Source organism: Hemibagrus wyckioides, linkage group LG07, assembly GCF_019097595.1.
Source record: "Hemibagrus wyckioides isolate EC202008001 linkage group LG07, SWU_Hwy_1.0, whole genome shotgun sequence".
In the NCBI taxonomy this organism is placed as follows: domain Eukaryota; kingdom Metazoa; phylum Chordata; class Actinopteri; order Siluriformes; family Bagridae; genus Hemibagrus; species Hemibagrus wyckioides.
Window position 1 is genome coordinate 34,480,566 of NC_080716.1, and position 24,351 is coordinate 34,504,916.

At 37.9% G+C, this 24,351-nt stretch overlaps 1 protein-coding gene and 1 long non-coding RNA gene across 5 annotated transcripts in view; one reads left to right on the forward strand and one right to left on the reverse strand.

The window, feature by feature from the left end:
* Window positions 1–4,763: 4,763 nt before the first annotated feature.
* LOC131355686 (uncharacterized) lies at window positions 4,764–8,905 on the reverse strand. Of its 4 annotated transcripts, none has more exons than XR_009204891.1 (4): window positions 8,772–8,905; window positions 7,785–7,875; window positions 7,171–7,335; window positions 4,764–4,955 (listed from the first exon to the last, which is right to left on the reverse strand). It is a non-coding gene; the product is annotated as an uncharacterized LOC131355686 (long non-coding RNA). The 4 variants fall into 4 exon arrangements; XR_009204893.1 differs by lacking the exon at window positions 4,764–4,955 and adding an exon at window positions 8,068–8,285 and having other exon boundaries at window positions 5,869–7,335; window positions 8,772–8,901; XR_009204890.1 differs by lacking the exon at window positions 4,764–4,955 and having other exon boundaries at window positions 5,869–7,335.
* Window positions 8,906–9,376: 471 nt separating this feature from the next.
* Window positions 9,377–24,351, forward strand: part of LOC131356324 (Fc receptor-like protein 5) — a 94,997-nt gene continuing 80,022 nt past the window's right edge. The window contains exons 1-3 of the mRNA XM_058395228.1: window positions 9,377–9,407; window positions 17,392–17,427; window positions 21,918–22,214. Coding sequence (XP_058251211.1) covers window positions 9,377–9,407; window positions 17,392–17,427; window positions 21,918–22,214 — 364 coding nt within the window. The remainder of the gene's footprint in view (window positions 9,408–17,391; window positions 17,428–21,917; window positions 22,215–24,351) is intronic.

Sequence of the window (24,351 nt, forward strand, 5' to 3'; positions counted from 1 at the left end):
TGGAGGTAAGTCTCATGACATATACTGCATTAATAAAACAAACCAAACACCATGAAGTAAGAAAGATTTTAAAAGGTGCCTTAAGTAGATTTTGTTATCTAGCAGTTACAGTATCCATGTACACAAAACCCAGCTCACAGAATCTGTAAGAGTTCATCCATGTTTGTTTGGAAGCTGTCTAGATAATTTTCCATCACTTCAGTCTACTTGAACAGTTATGACAGAGTTAACTATGGACATGCAAAATACTGTCATTAATAGTGACAGCAATGTCAGAAAAAATATTTATAAACTTGTTTATTATAATCTTTTTCTTTTCTTTTAGCAGTGAGCCATGTGTCTGTTCTGTTGAAGCTACAGTTATCAACCAGATAGAAGGAAAGTCTTTGGAAAAATTATGAAAAATGTGTCAGTTATAGATAGATAGATAGATAGATAGATAGATAGATAGATAGATAGATAGATAGATAGATAGATAGATAGATAGATAGATAGACAGACAGACAGACAGACAGACAGACAGACAGATAGATTCACACATTACAGCAGCAGCAAAAGAATAGCATATGCAGTAAGAAATTATCAAGAGTAATATAATAATGTAATCTGTAATATTATAAATATTAATAAAAATAGAATAAATATAACAGTGTACACCAGTGCAACTATTAACAAGAGATATGCAGCAAAGTAGATATGATCATCCACAATAAGCTGCATCAGTGTAATTATATAGTGATTAGCAGCAGTGCAGTAAACAGAATCCCACCAACAGAAGCCCAATGCACTTATTTAAGGAACAGACACAATAACATCCTGGTACAGTGATGAACTATTCTCCTGTACCGGTCCTTGCTGCAGCTGTTTGACCAATAAGTCATGGAGGGGATGTGATGCATTGTCCAGGATGGACATTAGTTTGTTTAGTGACTTCTTTTCCACGATCACATCAAAACAGTTGAGGGAGCATCCCAGTACAGAGCCAGTCTTCTTTATCAGTGTGTTCAGCTTCCTTGCTTCTCCGACTCTAATGCTGCCTCCCCAGCATAATGCTGCAAAGAAGACAGCACTCACAACATCAGACTGGTAGAAGATCTCCAACATCTTACTGCAAACATTAAAGCATCTGATCTTCCTCAGAAAGTACAGTCTACTCATCCCCTTCCTGTACACAGCAGTAGAGTCTACTCATCCCCTTCCTGTACACAGCAGTAGAGTCTACTCATCCCCTTCCTGTACACAGCAGTAGAGTCTACTCATCCCCTTCCTGTACACAGCAGTAGAGTCTACTCATCCCCTTCCTGTACACAGCACTAGAGTCTACTCATCCCCTTCCTGTACACAACAGTAGAGTCTACTCATCCCCTTCCTGTACACAGCAGTAGAGTCCACTCATCCCCTTCCTGTACACAACAGTAGAGTCTACTCATCCCCTTCCTGTACACAGCAGTAGAGTCTACTCATCCCCTTCCTGTACACAGCAGTAGAGTCTACTCATACCCTTCCTGTACACAGCAGTAGAGTCTACTCATCCCCTTCCTGTACACAGGACTAGAGTCTCCTCATCCCCTTCCTGTACACAGCAGTAGAGTCTACTCCTCCCCTTCCTGTACACATCAGTAGAGTCTACTCCTCCCCTTCCTGTACACAGGACTAGAGTCTCCTCATCCCCTTCCTGTACACAGCAGTAGAGTCTATTCATCCCCTTCCTGTACACAGCAGTAGAGTCTACTCATACCCTTCCAGTACACAGCAGTAGAGTCTACTCATCCCCTTCCTGTACACAGCAGTAGAGTCTACTCATACCCTTCCAGTACACAGCAGTAGAGTCTACTCCTCCCCTTCCTGTACACATCAGTAGAGTCTACTCATCCCCTTCCTGTACACATCAGTAGAGTCTACTCCTCCCCTTCCTGTACACAGCAGTAGAGTCTACTCATCCCCTTCCTGTACACAGCACTAGAGTCTACTCATCCCCTTCCTGTACACAGCAGTAGAGTCTACTCATCCCCTTCCTGTACACAGCAGTAGAGTCTACTCATACCCTTCCAGTACACAGCAGTAGAGTCTCCTCATCCCCTTCCTGTACACAGCAGTAGAGTCTACTCATACCCTTCCAGTACACAGCAGTAGAGTCTACTCATCCCCTTCCTGTACACAGCAGTAGAGTCTACTCCTCCCCTTCCTGTACACATCAGTAGAGTCTACTCATCCCCTTCCTGTACACATCAGTAGAGTCTACTCCTCCCCTTCCTGTACACATCAGTAGAGTCTACTCATCCCCTTCCTGTACACAGCACTAGAGTCTACTCATCCCCTTCCTGTACACAGCAGTAGAGTCTACTCATCCCCTTCCTGTACACAGCAGTAGAGTCTACTCATCCCCTTCCTGTACACAGCAGTAGAGTCTACTCATCCCCTTCCTGTACACAGCAGTAGAGTCTACTCCTCCCCTTCCTGTACACATCAGTAGAGTCTACTCATCCCCTTCCTGTACACAGCACTAGAGTCTACTCATCCCCTTCCTGTACACATCAGTAGAGTCTACTCCTCCCCTTCCTGTACACATCAGTAGAGTCTACTCATCCCCTTCCTGTACACATCAGTAGAGTCTACTCATCCCCTTCCTGTACACATCAGTAGAGTCTACTCCTCCCCTTCCTGTACACATCAGTAGAGTCTACTCATCCCCTTCCTGTACACAGCACTAGAGTCTACTCATCCCCTTCCTGTACACAGCAATAGAGTCTACTCATCCCCTTCCTGTACACATCAGTAGAGTCTACTCATCCCCTTCCTGTACACATCAGTAGAGTCTACTCATCCCCTTCCTGTACACATCAGTAGAGTCTACTCCTCCCCTTCCTGTACACATCAGTAGAGTCTACTCATCCCCTTCCTGTACACAGCACTAGAGTCTACTCCTCCCCTTCCTGTACACATCAGTAGAGTCTACTCATCCCCTTCCTGTACACAGCACTAGAGTCTACTCATCCCCTTCCTGTACACAGCAATAGAGTCTACTCATCCCCTTCCTGTACACATCAGTAGAGTCTACTCATCCCCTTCCTGTACACATCAGTAGAGTCTACTCATCCCCTTCCTGTACACATCAGTAGAGTCTACTCCTCCCCTTCCTGTACACATCAGTAGAGTCTACTCATCCCCTTCCTGTACACAGCACTAGAGTCTACTCATCCCCTTCCTGTACACATCAGTAGAGTCTACTCATCCCCTTCCTGTACACAGCACTAGAGTCTACTCATCCCCTTCCTGTACACAGCAGTAGAGTCTACTCATCCCCTTCCTGTACACAGCAGTAGAGTCTACTCATCCCCTTCCTGTACACAGCAATAGAGTCTACTCATCCCCTTCCTGTACACAGCAGTAGAGTCTACTCATCCCCTTCCTGTACACAGCAGTAGAGTCTACTCATCCCCTTCCTGTACACAGCAGTAGAGTCTACTCATCCCCTTCCTGTACACAGCAGTAGAGTCTACTCATCCCCTTCCTGTACACAGCAGTAGAGTCTACTCATCCCCTTCCTGTACACAGCAGTAGAGTCTACTCATCCCCTTCCTGTACACAGCAGTAGAGTCTACTCATCCCCTTCCTGTACACAGCAGTAGAGTCTACTCATCCCCTTCCTGTACACAGCAGTAGAGTCTACTCATCCACATCCTGTATGCAGGAACATTTCTTATAATTTTTTTTTTTACTTAATAAATTTTTTTTACTCTTTTTATACTTTATTCTGTATATATACATGTGGCATATTTTAAAGCATTTAAAAATATATAATTCATAGTAAATATAGTTTTATTAATGCACTTTTAACTGGATACATGCTATACAAGTACAAGAAAAATAAGGTCAGAAACAAGAGTCTAAAATACAGATTTTTCTGTTACTCATATACTAATTCCACTGAAAGTACATTAATTTATGCTTGTGGCTGATTTACATATTTTAATAAAAAATGTTTATTTTCCTTTTACTCATATACTTACACTTCAGTGCTTTTGGTTGGTTTTTGGAAACGTGAGTGAAGTCTGTAAGGCCGTCACTGTTTTCTAACAGAAAGTAAGTTAATCTTGTTGATGTACAAAACTTCACTGATGAACGAATTATGATGAAAGTAAATAGTGCTTTTTAAATGTGTGTTGCTTTTAAAAATTTTCTCTTTCTATATTTTTATAAACATTTTTATTGTTCATATTTTTGTCTTTACAAATGACCTGATGCTTTGTAACTCATCTCACTGTGTTCATAAATGTCCTGAAATGACTTTGTTTGTAGCTTAAATAATGTTTGTATTAAAGTTTTATGCATGCACAATACCTATTTTAATAAAGCATTGGAAATGGAATACAGATATTATGCATTCACAAAATCTCTGAAAGTGAGTCTGTGTACATGAGCTGGAAGAACATTATTCTAACTATCAATATATGGATTTGAAGACACTCCCACATTTCCAAATATGGTATGAAGCACAGTTTTTATCTTAACTTGTTATTGTCCTTGTAGTTCTCTGGGAAATTCTCTAATGCTGTTGCTCTGAGGCTGAATGTTCTGGTGGACTTGGGGGAGCAGCTGCTCCTTCTTGTACTTCTTGATTGCATAATCATCATAATGCTTCTATGTTTTTAAGTCATGTAGCTGACAGAAAAAAATCAGCAAGAGGAAACAAATTCATGTGATGAATTTACTCTGGTGTCCCTAGACCTTAGTTAGTCCTGATGATCACTCATAAGGGTTTGCTGTGATTAAACCAGGAATCTACAAAAGTTAAATTTTTAGGGTGTTTAGACTGCTAGAAAAAAAACATGGAGTGAGGGCTCTGGAGGCTGAATCCCATCTGTATAAGTAATGGATGAGTGGATACTGGATAATTAGTCCATAAGTGACATTCTGAGTCCGGAGTATGATTTCCATTAAGTCAGCATTATTTACTGTATAAAGACAAGAAGAAATAACGAAGGAAAGATAAAGAAATCATGAAATGTCCTTAAACAATGCAACTACAAAATACTGTGTTATTAAATTTAATTCATTAAAATTAAATATATTTAAGTTTAAAAATAAATTTATTTAATGCATGTGTCGCTTCCGGCAGCATTGCACGAGCTCATAGCGCCATCTAGCGGCTGTGTGCAGGACAAGTTTAGCATCTCTATTTAAAGAAGTTTGGCAAAATAATCCCTTTCCACCTGATACCTAGAGATACAGAGCACCCGAGACACGTCTTTATAAAATAGAGATTGGTGGATGTCTGAAACTGTCATGTTTACAGTGCGTTACTATTGATGTTTAAAGTAAAGAATAGAGAACATTATAAAGTGTCATCTATGAATGTTGTTTAAGTGATTATTAAACTGAAGATTGTTCCTTCTTTTTTTGTCCTTGGCTGACCACAAGACTGACCGTGAACAGTGATAATGTATAATTTAATAATTTATGTTTAAATCTATTAAAGTGTGGATAAAATCAGGATTAAAACCATACAGCAGTTACCACTAGAGGGAGTCAAAGGCATTTTAGTTTCACTTTTCAATCACTGACCACCACATACTGAGTTACACAGAGAAACAGGTTTTACAGTGAGAGTCTTAACAGTCTTGATGCGAAATAACAGGACGTAACTCATCCATGCTCATTGTGGACGTCTTTCCAACGGCTTATAACATCAACTTCAGACTCATTTTAGACATCAGTTATACTGCGTCTAGAGCAAATAAACATTCTCACACTGCATTTAGTTAAAACTCATTTTTATTTCAATGTACTTTCAATTTGTACTTGCAAAGCAACTCTACAGACACTGTGTGTATAAAACAATGAACAAAAAAAACAATCCTCTTGCTGTGAGATTTAATACACACACACACACACACACACACACAAATATACACACATGTATACATACATATACAGTAATGCACACAGTACCAGTTAAAAGTTTGGAATTTGGACACACTTTCTCCTTCAGTGAATTTTTCTTTATTTTTTATTATTTTCAACATTGTATACTAATACTTCAAACTATAAAAGAACACATGAATTATGTAGCAAACAAAAACAGTGTTCAACAACCCAGAATATGTTTTATATTTTAGATTGTCCAAAGTAGCTGACAGCTTGGCACACTCATTGCATTCTCTCATCAGATTCACAGCGTAGTCACCTGGCAGGGTTTTTAATTCACAGGTGTGTCTTCATGAATACATTTGTGACATTTCTTGCCTTCTTATTGTGTTTAGAGCATCAGTTATCTTGAGAAGAGGAAGGGTGGGTACCGAGTCTATAGCCCTATTAGTGCTACTACAACTACTGTACAAAATGTTATGGCAAGAAAGATTCAGTTAAATAAAGAGAAAAGACGGTCCATCATTACTTTAAGAAATGAAGGTCAGTCAATCTGAAAAATCTCAAGAACGTTGAATGTATCCCTCTTAGTGCAGTCACCAAAACCAGCAAATGCTATAATGAAACTGGCTCTCATGAGGACAGTCCAAGGAAAGGAAGACCAAGAGCTACCTCTGCTGCTAAGAAGAAGTTTATTAGAATTACCAGCCTCAGAAACTGCCGAAATACAGCACCTCAGTTTACAGCCCACATAAATGCTTCTTGGGGATCAAGTAGCAGACATATTTAAACCTCCACTGTTCAGAGAAGACTGTAGAAGTCAGGTCATCATGGTCGTATTGCGGCAAAGAAACTATTACTTCGGAAGAACCACATGCAGAAGAGACTTGCTTGGGCCAAGAAACACAAGGTCTGGACATAAGATCAGTGGAGAACTCTCCTCTAGTCTGATGAGTCCAAGTTTGAGATTTTTGGTTCTAACCACCATGTCTTTGTTAGACGTAGAGAGGGTGAACAGACAATTCCTGAATATGTGAAGCATGGGGGAGGAGGTGTGATGGTGTGGGGGTGATTTGCTGGTGACACTGTTGGTGACTTAGTCAAAATTGAGGGCAGAGTTAACCAGCATGGCTACCACAGCATTTTGCAGTGACATGCCATCCCATCTGGTTTGCTTTTAGTGAGGCCATCATTTGTTTTTCAGTAGGACAATAACAACAAACATACCACTAGGTAAGAGGTATTTGTCCAAGAAAGGGAGTGATGAAGTGCTGCATCAGATGACATGAGCTCCACACTCACCTGATCTAAACCCAACTGAGGTGGTTTGTGATGAGTTGGACCAGAGAGTGAAGGAAGGGCAGCCATCAAGTCCTCAACACCTCTGAGAATTCCTTCAAGATTGTTAGAAAACCAATCCAGGAGACTACCTGAGTCTGGCTGAGAGAATGCCAAGAGTGTACAAAGCTGCAATCAAAGCAAAAGGTGGCTACTTTAAAGAATCAAAAATATTAAAACATATTCTGGGTTATTTAACACGTTTTTGTTGACTACATAATTCCATATTTGTACTGTCAATTTCAGTATCTTCAGGATTAAAATACAATGCTGAATACAGTGAAGAGGAAAATAAACATTGAACAAGGTGTGTTCAAACTTTTGACTAATAGTGTATAAATATTTACACAAAATCTGTGTTTTGTCAGAGGGGCACATTCAACTCAGAACAAAAGAGACAAAAACTAATGTTCAAGAAATCTTAATGTTTATTTAATGTTTATTTAATTACAAAGTAAATTGGTAGAGAATGATGGAGTGTGTGTGTGTGTGTGTGTGTGTGTGTGTGTGTGTGAATAGTATTAGAACTGAATAGTCCAGTAATCTTAAATATTCAAGCCAAAGGGTGAATGTCGTACCAGACTGCAGTAAAGATTCTTCTCCTGTCCTTCATCAAGGTCCTTGAAAACTTCAGATTCTGAATTGATGAGTCTTTACACTAGCTGATATCTGTGGATAAAGACAAACCAATATGGAGCACATGTAGTGATGAAGAAACACTAAAGGAATATTTATCTTGATAGAGCAATGACATGACATGAGTTTATGAGTAATGTAAATCATAAGACTACACACTCCCACCATATGAACAGTAATAACACTGCTTTACACACAGACAAACATGTTTCCAACATCACACACCTGATGGTCTACTGCTTGTGGATGTCCTCCTCCTCACCTGTGTCCTCTTCAGCCTCACTGTCAGGTGCTTCTGACTCTACTTCCTGTTCTGTGCCCTTACTTTAACAACCTTCCACTAACAAATCCTCTGGCTTTCCGTCCACTTTCTCTTGCTGTTTCTCTTCCTTTTCTGATGCTTCTTTCTTGACATCTGGATCATCAAGCACTGCCTCATCATTCTTTTTATTTTTGTGGAGAAAAGGACATAATTTCCACTTTTCTGTTCATGTAGAGCAAAAATTCACACCATTTCACCCCGAACATTAACTTAATACCGTTGTTAGCTTACCTGCGAGCTAATTTTGTTAGCGGTAGACTTTGTGTTTACATTTGATATTTATGAAGTGAAACCGAAACTAAATTTATAGCATAACATCAGCTAACCTGCTTGTAACGTGCTAGCTAGCTAACCTGTTAGCTCGACGTGTTAGTTGCCTAGCGCTTAGTTATTTAGACAAAGCTTGTTCAGTCTCTTCTGCTAACGTTACAGTTGTGAGGATTTTCTTCTGCTGTGGCAGTTTTCAAAAGTAATGCCGGTGTTGTGTCCAACTCTGTTTGGGGATCTGTTTCCCCCTAGCCCCGCCCCCGGACATACTTTCTTCCAGAAGTCTACAATATAAAGCTAACACTAAGTACATTTATAATCGGAACTTAGTTGATCTTACCTTAAGTGTCTTCAACTATCTGGATGAGTTGTGACTTTTGTCTTGCTGTAACACGGTCCTGACAAGAGCAGAACATCACATGGACTACAAGCAGGAGACTCGAGTATGGAGGGGAACCGCTGCTTGATCTAAACTGCGCATGCGCGATTTTTTGGACCGCTAGGTACGGCAACTCCACTTGGACAAACTCGCTAAGTGGTAGAAATTTTTTTTTTAGGTATGTTTACATTTGCTGCCTATTTATTTCCTCCCAAATTCAGTGAATAAACGTTTTGTGAACAATTGCCATAGCATCAAACTATTTGCCCAGTACCCAGTAACAGCAATATAACCATATGGCATCTATGGAACTAAATTGACTGTTCACATGTTAAATTCCTGCCCCTGTCTTACACATCCCCAGACATTCAAAAAACTCCTGCCCAGATGTTTGAATATTGAACTGCATATCTACATACAAGAGGGGTTATAGCCAGACATCGTGGTGGGTCTTTTTGTCTCTCTCTCTCTCTCTCTCTCTCTACTAGATCACAGGAAGTGGTAAAGTGGTAAGGCTTTAACACACACCTCTGCTCTGTCAGTCAGTCAGTCATTAGAGGGACAGGATGGAGCTCAGTCCACTCTCTGTGATGCTCTGTGAGTAAATGTTCTCTTTGTGTCTTCATTAGAGTGAGTGGTGGGGTATAAAGTTGTTCATCTGCAGTCTGAATGTCCTGAGTGATGATCTTATTGTGTGATTAGGACATTGTGTGTACTTCAGCATGACTGCTCAGGTGGATCAGTGTCTCCATATCTGTTATGAGAAGGGTTTAGTTTGATGTGTATCTACTCTCAGTAACTATGATAGTTCAACAGGTAAGAGTACAAGTAGAGCAAGATTAAAACACAGGGTTAAATTGAAATCTGTACCTGATGGTCATTTTCTGGTGTTGTTTCCTGTATACAGAAAGCTTTTTACAAAACATTGTTAGCATCAACAAGACTTACTGAGAAATGACTTATAACCTACATTTCCATTTTTGTTATTATTATGGTCTGTACAGGGAAATATGTTCACTCTAATACACATTAATACAAAACTAACACACAGCACATTAAAACAAATAATAATCACACAATAACTTTAAACTAATTATTAATAAGTTTTATTTCCATGTTAAAAATAAGAGTAACAATTGTGTAGAAACAAACAGTTAGTCCTGCACACACAGAGCAGTGACTGTGTTAGAGGCCTGAGAACAGAGAGCAGGTCGCGGATGTGGTTTATTTTCATGTAGTGGTGGAAATTTAGTTGTTAAAGGGGGAGGGGGGGTGAAGGTAGATGTGTGACAACAACAACAAACTTTTTATTTTTTAACTGTTGATAAGGGGATCAATTGAACTCCATCAGCATTTGAAGCTAGAGTCTCCACAGCTAAGTCAGTTAGAGACAAAACAACGATTCAGACTGATAAGATTTTAGAACATACCTTCACTGGCCATTTTATTAGGAACACATTAGGAATACTATTACTGTTTGGATTATTTATTCACATTGAGAATAAAATACACCATTTGAATAGTAATCCATGATTCACTGTATGAGTAATAATTCATCATCCACAGCAACATTTTCATGGTCACAAGCTGCAGTGGTCACATATGCCAGGAATACTGTCCATATGAGGCATAATTGTTTTACTACTTTTTTAGTTTTACAACTTATTTGTACTACTTCAACTGCTGCTACTGCATTTTTGCACAATCCACATTGTCATGTTGCTATATATATGTTAACAAACATATATGTAATTAGATACATGGTTTTTACAGTTTCTCAAGTTTGCATGTCACCTTTGTTCCCCTTTGTTTCATTGCGCATATTTTTTCAGCGTTATGTGTCCTGCCTTGTGTTGCTGGGTTTTTTTTTTGTACTTCCTGTTTTTTGCATGTCTTGTCTTTGCACTGTTTGCACCTGATTGCACGTTACACTTTATGTAGCCAGGACAAACTTCTGTCCTAGCTCTGTATTGTTGTTTCTGTTAGTAACTATATGTTGTTTATTGTCTACTGTATGTAGCACCAGGGTACTGGAGAAACGTTGTTTCATTTCACTATGTACTGCGTCAGCTATATGTGGTTGAAATGACAATAAAAGCATCTTGGCTTGAATTGATTTAATTAAATAAAATGAAGTTATGAGTGGGGAATGCTCATGAAGCAGATTGTGTTATCTCTTCAAAAAAATTTAACAAGAATATATTGAGGTGCTCAGGATCACAAGTGATTTTATTCATGTGAGAAAAACCTAAAAATATAGGAGCTGTGTTGTGATGGACTCACAGAATCATTAATCCATCTACAGGAAACACTTTATTCTAGTTATGGTTGTCGTGAATCTGAAGCCTTGTCCTGGAGACACCCAGGAGCACATCAAGGCCATCCACATTCAGGAAGAAATGTGAAACTTCAAACAGAGAAAATACTTTATAACCACAGTAACATTATTGTTACTATTATGGTCTTACTGTGAAGAATCTCAGTGCAATATTCATTCTAATACACATTAACATCAAATTTGTCTAATATTATTTACTTATTTGTGTGAAATCTATCAAAGCATTATACAGAAATAAACACTTCTCATTAGTCTTGTACACTGATACACACAGAGCAGTGACAGATTTAGAAGAGTGAGAACAAGACAAGGTGACAGTTGTGGTTTAGCTCGTCATTTTTTTTTTTTTTTAATTCAATGCTGTGTGTTCAGCAGTGAAGAAGGGGAGGAGGTGTGAAGCTGTACATATTTGCTTGTTGCATGCATTTAAGTTGTTGATGCTAAATTCTGTGGCTACCATATGCATCATGTAGTAAAAATCAAGGTGCCTTTGACCAGATGTCCAATTTTAAAATGGTCACTTTGGATGAGCTTGTGTCCAATCTGGGCTTGAATTCCTTTTCTTGTCTGACAGGAGCGATCTGCTGTTGTGGTTTATTCACTTCAAAGTTCTATGTTTTGTCCATTCTGAGATGCATTTCTGCTTAAAGTGTGTCTGCATTTTACTATGTTGTAACTTCCAGCCTCTTATCAGGAAAAGCAATAGAAACCCATTTCCTGTAGTTCAAAGGCCTCTTCTTATGATTGAATTCCTATATGTGTAATACATTAAATTACACTCAGTGAAACAAAATTTTAGCAAAACCATGCAACATTGATAAAATAAGTTTTCATTTCCAAACCAATAACCCCCTTCAAAAAATGGATTAGTCCATTATTTGTCCATTATTTGTGTAATGATCCTATTTGAGTTGCCAGTTCATTCTACATGTTTAATAGATGTCTCATATTTTCTTGGATGCAGGCCTGATCTCACATGACTTGCTGGTATCTTCTGCAAATGTCTTGATACCAGATACCACAAAACACCTTCATAGGTCTTGTGGAGTTCATGCTTTGAGGGTTCAGAGCTTTACTGCCACAAGGGGGATACACACAATATTAGGCAGGTGGTTATGGCTGATTAGTTTACAAATCTCCATCCTTCCTCTTTTTCTCTTTTGCTCTCTCTCTCTCTGTGAGAACACAGGAAGTGGTAAAGTGGTAAGGCTTTAACACACGCCTCTGCTGTGTCAGTCAGTCAGTCATTAGAGGGACAGGATGGAGCTCAGTCCACTCTATGTGATGCTCTGTGAGTAAATGTTCTCTTTGTGTCTTCATTAGAGTGAGTGGTGGGGTATAAAGTTGTTCATCTGCAGTCTGAATGTCCTGAGTGATGAGCTTATTGTGTGATTAGGACATTGTGTGTACTTCAGCAGGACTGTTCAGGTGGATCAGTGTCTCCATATCTGTTATGAGAAGGGTTTAGTTTGATGTGTATCTACTCTCAGTAACTATGATAGTTCAACAGGTAAGAGTAGAAGTAGAGCAAGTTTAAAACACAGGGTTTAAATCATCTTATAAGATTAAGAGTCTGTATTGTTGGGATCTTCACCCAGTGTTTTCTGTATACAGAAAGGTTTTAATAAACTCAAAAGCCTTATAATTTCCAGAAATACTTTTGATACTATTATGGTCTGTGCCTGGAAACATCTCAATACAGCAGGTTCAGTCTAATACACACTAATACCAAGTGCAATCAGGGATCAATATTTACCAATTACCATTAATTATTCTTTCAGTGCTAAAAATAAGATCAATAATTGTGCAGAAACAAACACTTCTCATTAGTCCTGTACACACAGAGCAGTGACTGTGTTAGAGGCCTGAGAGCAAAGAGCAGGTCACAGATGTGGTTTATTATCTATTTTCATGTAGTGGTAGAAATTCAGCTGTAAAAAAGTGGAGGAGGTGTGAAGATGGATGTGCAATAACTAACTTTTAAACTGCTGATAATGTGGGTAAATTTAACTACACTGACATCATTGAACTCATTACAGCCAAAAACTGTCCAAACTGAAAATGACCATTTGAAGCTAGAGTCTCCACAGCCAGTCGGAGACAAACAAATTATTCAGTATGATAAGATTTCAGAGCATACCCTCACTGGCCACTTCATTAATAGGAATGCTCCACTCCAGATTTTTCCAGCCTATATCATCTACAGATTCTTTGTCATTGCGTTCGGCTGATATCTACCCTGATGTTCAGGCTTTCTATAAATTAAATGTAAGCTTTTTTTGACTGTTAGACTTAACCTCTTTTTTCCATACAAAGTAATGCCACAGATGGGGAGTCAAAACTGGATCAAGAAACTTTACACAGTGTGTTTTTTATTGTTTGGTGTTTTTTTTTTTAGCATAGCTGTAATTGATGGCTAATCTGAGAGCTAGTAGCCATTGGTTGTTTTTAGCATTCACCATATGTCTTGCGGTGGCTCTCTCAGGTAGACCACAAGAACAGACTCAAGTGCAGGACGCCAGACAGGAGTTAGGTAAGGAAGTTTAATAAGGGCAAAAGGGGAAACACAGTTCCAGCTAGCAGTGGGTGGCAGGCAGCATATAAACACAATAACCCAGAGAGCAAAAGGTGCACAAAGTAGCTGAATCTCCAATACTTGCACAGAAGTCCTAAATCCATAGAAGTAGCTGAATTTACACACAGTATTCCACATGTGGGGCAAAAATCCAAAGTACATACACAAATATTTGCATTCGGAAGAGTTCAGAAAAATCCACAGTATGCAGTGAAACCAAGTAGCAAAGTTTATTGGCTATAATCCATGCTAGTGGCAACCATACCAGGCAAGAGATATATGGAACATACAGAGGGCAAAAATCCAAATGGGCAAAATCGGAGAAGCAAAAACTGGAAAACAGTCAAACGTCATCTGGAAGATTAGCTCGGAAAAGTATCCACAATTCGGGGGAAACAAAGTAGCAAGGTTTATGAGCTAAATTCAAGAAACATACCAGGCAAAAATATACAGAACATCCATGGGGAAAATATCCAAAGAAGATAAATCAGAGTGGCAAAACCAGGAAAACAGGCATGGATCAAAAACAAGGAAAAAGGCTAGAGTGAAATACGGCGGGATGACTCACAGAGACTCAGGGAAACTGTTGAGACCATCTGGCAGTGAGCGAGAGATGGGAGCATCCTTAAATAGCGTAAAAGAGTTTAAGAAGATAGCATCTGACCTGGAAGTGCATGATCCAAGCTGGCAGATGACCTGGAAGTGCTTGCCACAACAGGACAGGGTGAGGTGAAATGTGACAGGCTTGTGCAGAATCAGGTTTTTCGTATTAAATCCTTTGGCCAACATTTATCCACGTGATATGTCTTTTTAGACGGCAAATGGAAAATTTTCCCTTGTTTCTCGAGAGGTCATAGCAACTCCTGGTGTTGATCTGACTGTGCCACTAAACTTTGATATCATCATATGTACATCCTTACATGTTACGTAATCAACTTGTGATCTTTTAGAAAAGAAATAGCCTTTATTTGTCACATATACATTACAGCACAGTGAAATTCTTTCTTCGCATATCTTTGGAGGTTGGGGTCAGAGTGCAGGGTCAGCCATGATACAGTGCCCCTGGAGCAGAGAGGGTTAAGGGCCTTGCTCAAGGGCCCAACAGGGGCAACTTGGTGGTGCTGGGGCTTGAACCCTCCATCTTCCAGTCAATGACCCAGAGCCTTAACCACTTGAGCCACCACCGATCTGTGGCTGATAGATCAGAGCATCCCTATTTAGTAAGAAATATTATATTACTAGAACTGTCAGGATGGTTGTACATGTCCCTGTCAGAACACTAGGGGGCTTTCTGGCATTGTGTTTTCTGTGTCATGTAGTTTGTTTTGTTTTGTGTTTTCACGTGTTTGCCCTGCCTAATTCTTATTAATTCTTATACCGGTTGTGTTGCATTTGCTTTTTGTTTTGCTGGGTCCTCGTCGTAATAAACACTTACACAGAAAACAACAGGGAGGAAACAACAACAGCAACACAAAACAGATAAGGCACATAATGAGGACAAAAAACAAATGCAACACAACCAGTATAAATAGGGAAAATACCCTACTAAATACTATTTGTTATGAAGATGCCCTCTATCACAATAGTCACGTCTACCAGATCGTCCTCAGCCATGGGATTATGGATCACAAGCAACTTCATGGTTGAATGCTTGACTCCAATCATGTCTAACCACATGCTGTAAATGAGAAAATTGTTAGTCCATGATGTCTATAAACACCTTGTGTAGATCAATCATTTTGTAACTTACCAGAGAGACTTGGAAGAGCTCTTGTTAGGTCTCCCCTAGGTCCTCAGTGAGACAGCAGACCACTGCATCCCTTTTTTTCTCAATACTCTGAGACTGTAAGGAGATGCATTTTAATGACCAGCCTTGGTTCTACAATTGAGTGTTTGCACTTTTGAGACAAAAGTTAAACACAAACCTACCTCATTTACTGTGTTTCAATATGTCCAACCATTTTAATGTTGTGAAGCTACATATTTTGCACAGCCAATTAATTTGTAATAATGTAGCACTCCCACTGCCATAATATTCCTCAATTTAGAGTTTCCTAATATTCCTACCACTATCATAATATTCCTCAGTTTTTCAGTGTTGAGTTTAGATGAGTTTACCTAAACAGTCAAAGGCAGGCAAATTCACCTCATGCAGACAAATGAGTCCAAATCATACAGATAGGAAAGTCCAATTCCTACGGACAGACACATTCACACTGGTATATACATTTAAAATTGTAATACTTCATTTAACATTTCAACAAAACATTATAATAATTCTTTATTATAGACACACATATGGCATTGACCGAATCATAATTCATGGCTGTACTTCTTAAAGTCAGTCATATAAATGTCACAAAAGGAAAATGTTTACAGAATTTAGAAATTAGCGACAACCACAAATTGTATGATAGATAAAATTAAATAACTTGCCGTTTGCTTTCATGATATGATAGATAGCATGTTAGAAGGGTATCTTACTTTCCGCCCAGAAGCTTAACAAATGTAGTCCACTTCCACAGTCCCAGTGTGATCATCTGGTTTTATATACCTATAACATTTACAGGTTTGGAAAGAGGAGACTGGAGGAAGACTGGATGAGCTTAACGAAAAGTATAAATTTTTTAATTAAAACTTTTCAGTTTTATTTTCGATTTTCACACAAAGCACACATACAGCTCTCAGCTTTCACTTCTCCCAACTTTTGTTGTTGACTATATAAGAGACCACTGCCACATCTCCAGATTTGAACCCTATTGAAAACCTCTGGAATGTCATCAAGTGGAAGATGAATGGTCACAAACCTTCAAGCAAAGCTGAACTGTTTGCTTTTTTGCAAAAAGAGTGGTATAAGGTTGGTATAAAGTGGTATAAACCCAACAGCAATGTGAGAAACTGGTGGAGAGCATGGAGCCAAAACACATGCAAATCGGGGTTATTCCACCAAATACTGATTTCTTAATGTTATTTAGCCGAAGCATTAAACCAATTTGTTTACAAATTATTTGCATTTTGTTTTATTTGAGTTATTAAAGCTCTGCAAATACTGCATGATCTTGGGTTATTTTGATGTGTTGTCATTTCCTTTAAATATACACTCTAAATAACAATAGTTATATATTGAATTTTTTGGAGAAATATTGTCAGCAGTTCACAAAAAATGAAACAAAACTGTTCATCTCACCAATACATGAACCTGTAAGAAACAAATATAAGAAAAGTATTATTTTGCAGTGGTCTCTTATTTTTTCCAGAGCTGTAAGAGAGTAAAAGTTATTAATAGGATAAGCCACAGGTGCATGATCTCAACCATTTACCTTCCTCAGCTGATTTCTCCATTCACAAAACGGTGCTCAACCACACCCCCACTTCCACAGTCCCAGATCAAATATTATTCCTCTTCAGTAATAATAATAATCGGCTGCTTATTTGATAAAGTGAAATAAAGACCTTATGAGCACAACAGTGACCTTTGTATAAATCATTGTAGCTTTTGTTTATTTATTATTTAGAGAGATTAAAATGTATTTCTTACAGATGGTAGTTTAGATTTCCTGAATAACATTTAATCTTGTGGGGTATGGGTGCCTAAAATGTGCTGTTTTCATTAACAGACTGAATATTTTCCATATTTTTTTCATGTTCTGTTTCTGTTTCCTTTTTAGTGCTGATTTCACTTATACCAGTGACCCAGGCTCAAGGTGATTTATATATAGTTTATCCTTTATATTGTCTGCATATCTGATTTGTTTTGGAGCTGAGAGGTTTGTGTAAAATGTGTAAATTTGTGCCTTGTTTATAAATGCAGTTTTTCTAGCTCAAATCAAAGGAAGTAACATGAACTCTTTTAATATTTTATGTTTTATATAGATTAGTTTTCTGCTCTTAGTAAATTCACCCACACTGTGGGGCCCTTTATTTACTATGTTATTTACTTTGCCTTAAGATAAGGCTGGGATGACCAACAAACCCTCAGATGTCAATAGATACTGTAGTTTTACACTCATAATTTTACACTGCTTAAATGTCTTAACATATTAAATATAAAACTGCACAAGTTTAATGACAGCAGCACAAGAGAGTAACTGACATAACTAGTGCTAAATAAAATGCTCCATGATGCCCCTGATTTCTTAATATTGAGCAGGTTACACATATCAGTATCAACAAGTAACAAAAACATGTACTCATACTCACTCTAAACATGATATTAGTAGTGTAGACTTGGGAATGACTTTATGTAAGGTTTATTAATAACAGAATGTTTTATAGGGAGTCCTAAAGCTGTGGTGTCCATAACGCCTGATACACATGTGTTCATTGGAGAGACTGTTACTCTCAGATGTAACATACGGGGAGGAGGAGACACTCAGTGGACTTACAGCTGGAGGAGAAATAACAGCAGAGCCTTCACAGACAGCACAAGGCAGGTGTTCATAATCCAGTCTGTTAAAGTCTCTGACAGTGGTACCTACACCTGCAGAGGACATGGGAGAGACTCTCAGAGCTCAGAGATCAGTGATGCTGTTACACTGACTGTATCAGGTGAGTCTGTGGGTGTTTTTATTTCTTATTTAATAAAGTTTATTTTCTTCAGCACAAGAATTATCATCATGTCTTTTTCAGTAGCATCTGAGTTTTATATTAAGTGTGCAGTATAATTGTGGTGAATCAGTCTGATTAATAGAACACAGTGAACATTATTAAAGAAGACAGTAAATCTCACCTTGTGTTGGCTCTGCCATTATCTGAGTCATTAGAAGATACTTTGAGGCATTGAAATTATAAGGTTTTATCTAAGAATTCTGTAATTTTGAGAGATATTGATGATCAGCATCATCCACATCAGTCTCTGTCTCATCACCTGAGGTAGAAATCCCTCACTGCATTTAAATACACGCCTCATTATCTTCTCTTTACTTGACTGATGTCTGTTCACACAAACACTGCTGTGGAAATAATCCCTGATCCACTTCTATTCTCTTGGTTATGTTTCCAGTTATTAATGCCTTTGCATTCAGTAATTTAACTATGTTTACCTTTGTCAGCTGTTGTGTGAGCACTTCTTCCTGCTTTAATGATGATGTGATGCACAGGAGCATCGCTGACATTTTGACCGCCACTGTTTGATTACAAATTGAATTGATTAGACTTATGTCTGTTTCTATACAACTGTCCAAAATTTGTATTAAATCCTTAGAAAAGCAGACTTAGTTAGAGATGTTTTAGATGTCTTTAGACCTGCTTTTACCCCTGTGTTTGATAAAGTGGCTCAGGTCACAACAAGGCAAGATTATGTCTCTTCTGTGAATGAAAAAGTCCTCGGTCATGGCTTTACTGTATAATATCATACTTTTGCTTATTAATGGGCTCAAAAGTTTGCATACCCTGAAAGAAATTGTTAAACATTGCCATTTATTTGGAAAATAGGATTGATAATGCAAAAGATTTTTTTCTTATTTAAGGATAGTGATCACGTGAAGTCATTAATTATCACATAGTTGTTTGACTCCTTTTTAAAATCGTAATGAGAACTGAAATACAACCTGATCAAAAGTTTACATATCCTTGAATATTTGGCCACATTATAAACACACAGGTTGACACTCAGAGGTTTAAATGGCTATTAAAGAGAAGTTACCACACCTGTGACTCATTGTAATTGTGATTAGTGTCTGTGCGTAAATAGTCAGTGGGTTTCTCAGCTCATTTGGTGATGGGAAGACAAAACAACTGCCAATGACCCTGCATAATAAAGTAGTTGAACTTTATAAATCAGGGAAAAAGATTTAAAAAGATATCTCACCACTCGAAAATACCAGTCAGTACTGTTCAAACTCTGATAAAGAGGTTCAGAAGAATTGATCAGCATGCTAAGAAAAACCCACAAAAACTTTGAGAGAAATAGAGGCTGCTCTGGAAAAAAGTGTTGGTGTTGTTTCAAGAAGCACAATAAGGAGGTATTTGAACACAAATGACCTGCACGGTCGAGTTTCCAGGAGAAAGCCATTACTGCACCCATTGTACAAAAAGGCCTGCTTCCAGTACGCCAGACAGCACCTAGACAAGCCTCACAGCGTCTGGAGCAGAATCATTTGGAGTGATGAGACCAAAATTGAACTTTATAGTCACAACCGTAAACGCTATGTTTGGAGTGGAGTCAACAAGGCCTACAGTGAAAAGTACACCATCCCCACTGTAAAGCATGGTGGTGGATCTCTTATGTTTTGGGGTTGTGTGAGCTCCAGTGGCAAAGGAACACTGGTGGCTGGTGCAAAAAAAATTGGGCGGGAGAGATTTTAACAAACTTAAAATCAAACTGTTAGTAATGCAGGACTGTAAATGACCATTTATCAGGTGATTATGTATCATTACTGCTAAGATAAAATATTGAAAAAGTCAACTGTTAAAGCATGCAGTAAATCTACTATAAATCAGTAAATTTGAGTTCAGTGTGGGTTTATTATCAATAATGAAGGTAATCGTTTAAAAAAACTCACTGCTACTTAATTTGCAATTTGGGTCGATTTGGTCCAAGCTCCTCGAATCTTTCTTTTCTTCATCCGAACACCTTGTGAAAGGGTATTTTTTTGCAAAGATGCTTCACATTAATAGGTACCTGCCTGTTAACTGACCATCTGCTGAGTGGTAATGAGAGTCATTGAGAATGGTCAAATCACATGAGACCAAAAAATATATAAACAATATTGATTCGCTGACAACAAAAGTGGGTGGTTCCAGGGAAAATTTGAAATAAGCCAATCAGAGCTCATCCTCAAGTCACATGTTTTTCAAAACTTTACATAACCACACTTGTTTGTCCGGTGCCCCATGCACACAAATGAGCAAAATACAGTTTGGGTATTTTTATTTTAAATAAATAATAATATGACTAAAAGAGGAATAGTACAACTAAATCATTTTATTTCATATAATAATATAAATTCTAAAATTACATATATATAAAAAATATATAATTATTGTTAACATGTTAAAGTAGCATTCTTCTCTGGCTAACTTTAAGGGGGTGGCACCCCTATTGACCGGCCACCACTGCACAGGGAAGTTGGTCAAAATTGATAGCAAGATTAATGCAGCATGTTATCAGAAAATACTGGCAAACAATTTGCATTCTACAGAACAAAAACTGTGCATGGGACACTCTTGCATGTTCCAAAAAGACAATTATCCAAAGCACAAGGCCAAGTTGACCTTCCAATGGCCATAGCAAAAAAGGTGAAGGTTCTGGAGTGGCCATCACAGTCTCCTGACCTCAGTATCATTAAGCCACTTTGGGGAGATCTTAAATGTGTAAGTTCTGCAAGACAGCCAAAAAATGTACAGGAACTGCAGACATTTTGCCAAGAAGAATGGGCAGCTATACCACCTAAGGGAATTAAAGACCTCATGCACAATTAATACAAAAGGCTGCATTTTATGATTGATGCTAAAGGGGACAACACACAACATTAAGAACTAAAGGTATGCAAACTTTTGAACAGAGATTATTTCCTCATTTTCTTTATTGTCATGTTTTGTTTGATGAGTGTGCCATTCTGTTATGCCTTCCATATGAACTTGAGCCCTTGAGGTTGAGGGGTTGAACTTGGGGCTGAAAAGGTTGTGCACAATTGGTTAATTTGTTCCTTGTTTATTAATACAGTTTGTATAGTTCTAATCAAAGGAAGTAACAAGAAATCTTTTAATATTTTATATTTTGTTCTCATACCATTTGATCTGGTATATTCACTTTCTGCTCTTATCACCCATACAATGTGGCTCTTTATTTACTATTCCCCTCTTTACAATAATTACTCTCACTTATGATTATTAAGATCATTTCACAAGATAAATTGTCATAACATATGAAAAAGATGACCAACAAAACACCAGATGTGAATAGATACTGTAGTTTAACACTAATATAGTTTTATACTGCTTAAATGTCTCAACATATTAAATATAAAACTGCACAAGTTTAATGACAGCAGCACAAGAGAGCAACTGACATAACTAGTGCTAAATAAAATGCTCCATGATGCCCCTGATTTCTTAATATTAAGCAGGTTACACATATCAGTATCAACAAGTAACAAAAACATGTACTCATACTCACTCTAAACATGATATTAGTAGTGTAGACTTGGGAATGACTTTATGTAAGGTTTATTAACAACAGAATGTTTTATAGGGAGTCCTAAAGCTGTGGTGTCCATAACACCTGATACACATGTGTTCACTGGAGAGAGTGTTACTCTCAGATGTAACATACAGGGAGGAGGAGACACTCAGTGGACTTACAGCTGGAAGAAAAATAATAATGAACTCTATAAAGCTGGACGTAAGAGATTCTACACAAACAGCACAAGGCAGGTGTTCATAATCCGGTCTGTTGAAGACTCTGACAGTGGTACCTACACCTGCAGAGGACATGGGAGAGACTCTCAGAGCTCAGAGATCAGTGATGCTGTTACACTGACTGTATCAGGTGAGTCTGTGGGTGTTTTTATTTCTTATTTAATATGTTAACAATATTTTTTATTTATTTTTTTTATTATTATTTTTCCACACAAGAATTTTCATCATCATGTCTTTTTCAGTAACATCTGAGTTTTATATTAAGTATGCAGTATAATTGTGGTGAATCAGTCTGATTAATAGAACACAGTGAACATTAAGAAAGAAGGCAGTGTATCTCACCTTGTGTTGGCTCTGCCATTATCTGATTTATTAGAAGATACTTTGAGGCATTGGAATTATAATCTTTTTCAGGTAAAACCTTATAATCTTAAGAGATTTTCGGAAAATGCTTTAAAAAAACTTTCACATTTTGAGAGATTTTGATTATCAGCAATATCCACGTCAGTCTCTGTATCATCAGCTGAGGTACAAATCCTGCACAATATTTAAATAGGAGGCTAATTATCTTCTCTTCACTTGACTGATGTTTGTTCACACTAACACCGCTGGGGAAATAATCGCTGATTCAATTTAGTTCTGTTGGCTATTTGGTCATTTAAATAATTTATAACTTTGTTTGCTGTTGTCTGTGTAAAATGTGTGAGCACTCCTCCCTGTTTTAATGATCATGTGATGTACAGGAACATCGCAGACATTATGAATTAGAATAGAATATGAATAGAATATTAGAATATGTCTGTTTCTATGTACCTATCCAAAAGTTTGATAAAGTGGCTCAGTACAAAAGAAGGTGAGATAATGTCCCTTTTGTGTTTTTAAGGTGAAAGAAAAAGTCCTCTGCCATGGCCTTATTGTATAATATAATTTTGCTTATTATTAAGCAAACACAGATACTTTCAAATGGTGGTGCCTGATTTGTGCAGGATTCATAAAATAAAGTCAGCAAATACAGTGTTTCTACGCTTAACTCCAATTATTATTAAGAGTTTTGTTGCATAGAAAATGTATTGAATACCAGCCATGTAAGAAAACTGTCCACACCATTGAGAGTGCTGATCTAGTGCTGTCCTTTCAGCATCTGGGAAGCAGAAGGAGTGTTAAAATGAGGCTGATATGCAGTAGTGCAGGCTCTGCCGTCACACATTTTAAATTAAATGTTAAATATTAATAGTTGTTTTACACACAAAACATCTGTTAGACACAGATATTCTAAAAAGCAACTCTGACCTTCATCATTTCATACCAACAGCAAAATCCAAAGCAACTGTGAAAGTGAATCCTCAGAGCTCCGTCTACACTGGAGACACCATCACTCTGAGCTGTGAGCTGCAGCAGGGGACTGGATGGAAGTTTCAGTGGTACAAAAATAATAATCTGTTACAGAATCTGAACAGTGAACAAGAGAACACACTTAAAGTGACAATCGACAATGCAGGAGAAACAGAGTACAAGTGTAAGGCACGCAGAGGAAACTACACACAGCGTGGCTACTATTACACAGAGCTCAGTGATCTTGTCAAGATTACAGCGAGAGGTATGTCATGATTTTTCTTCTTTTCACATTATTAATATTCTATCCATAGTTAATATTTGTAACTGTTACTCACTCCATAGTTGGGCTTTTGTAGTTAAACAGGGCTGTGTAAAATTGTGCTAGTGAAAGAAATCATGACTGCTGACAAATTATTCTGGAAATCACACAAAACATCACTTCATGCTCACCTCCTATTGTGGCTCCTTTTGTACTGCACCACCCTGTTCTATTTTCTTCTACTAGTGACATAATAGCAAGTGTGGATGTGCAAATCATCAGTCCCATAAAGATTACAGCCTAGACTGTCCAACAGAGTTTAACTGATCTAGATGTAGTGTTAATATTAAAACAAACATTTAAGAGTTAAAGTTAACAGATCTCACAGTTTATGAAGATGAAATGTATCTGTAAATTAACTGATAGAGTTAATAAGTAGAAACTATTCCATTATTCCTATATTATCACTGTAAACCCTGACAACAAATTCATCATGACAATTTAGGTGCTTTTTATTTTTCTACAGCAAGACCTAAACCAGTGGCATCCATAGATCCTGATAATCAGGTGTTCAGTGGAGAGACCGTCACTCTGAGATGTGACATACAGGATGAAAGTGTCTCTAGCTGGCAGTACAGCTGGTATAAAGATGCTTCACACAGTCCTGTCAGTA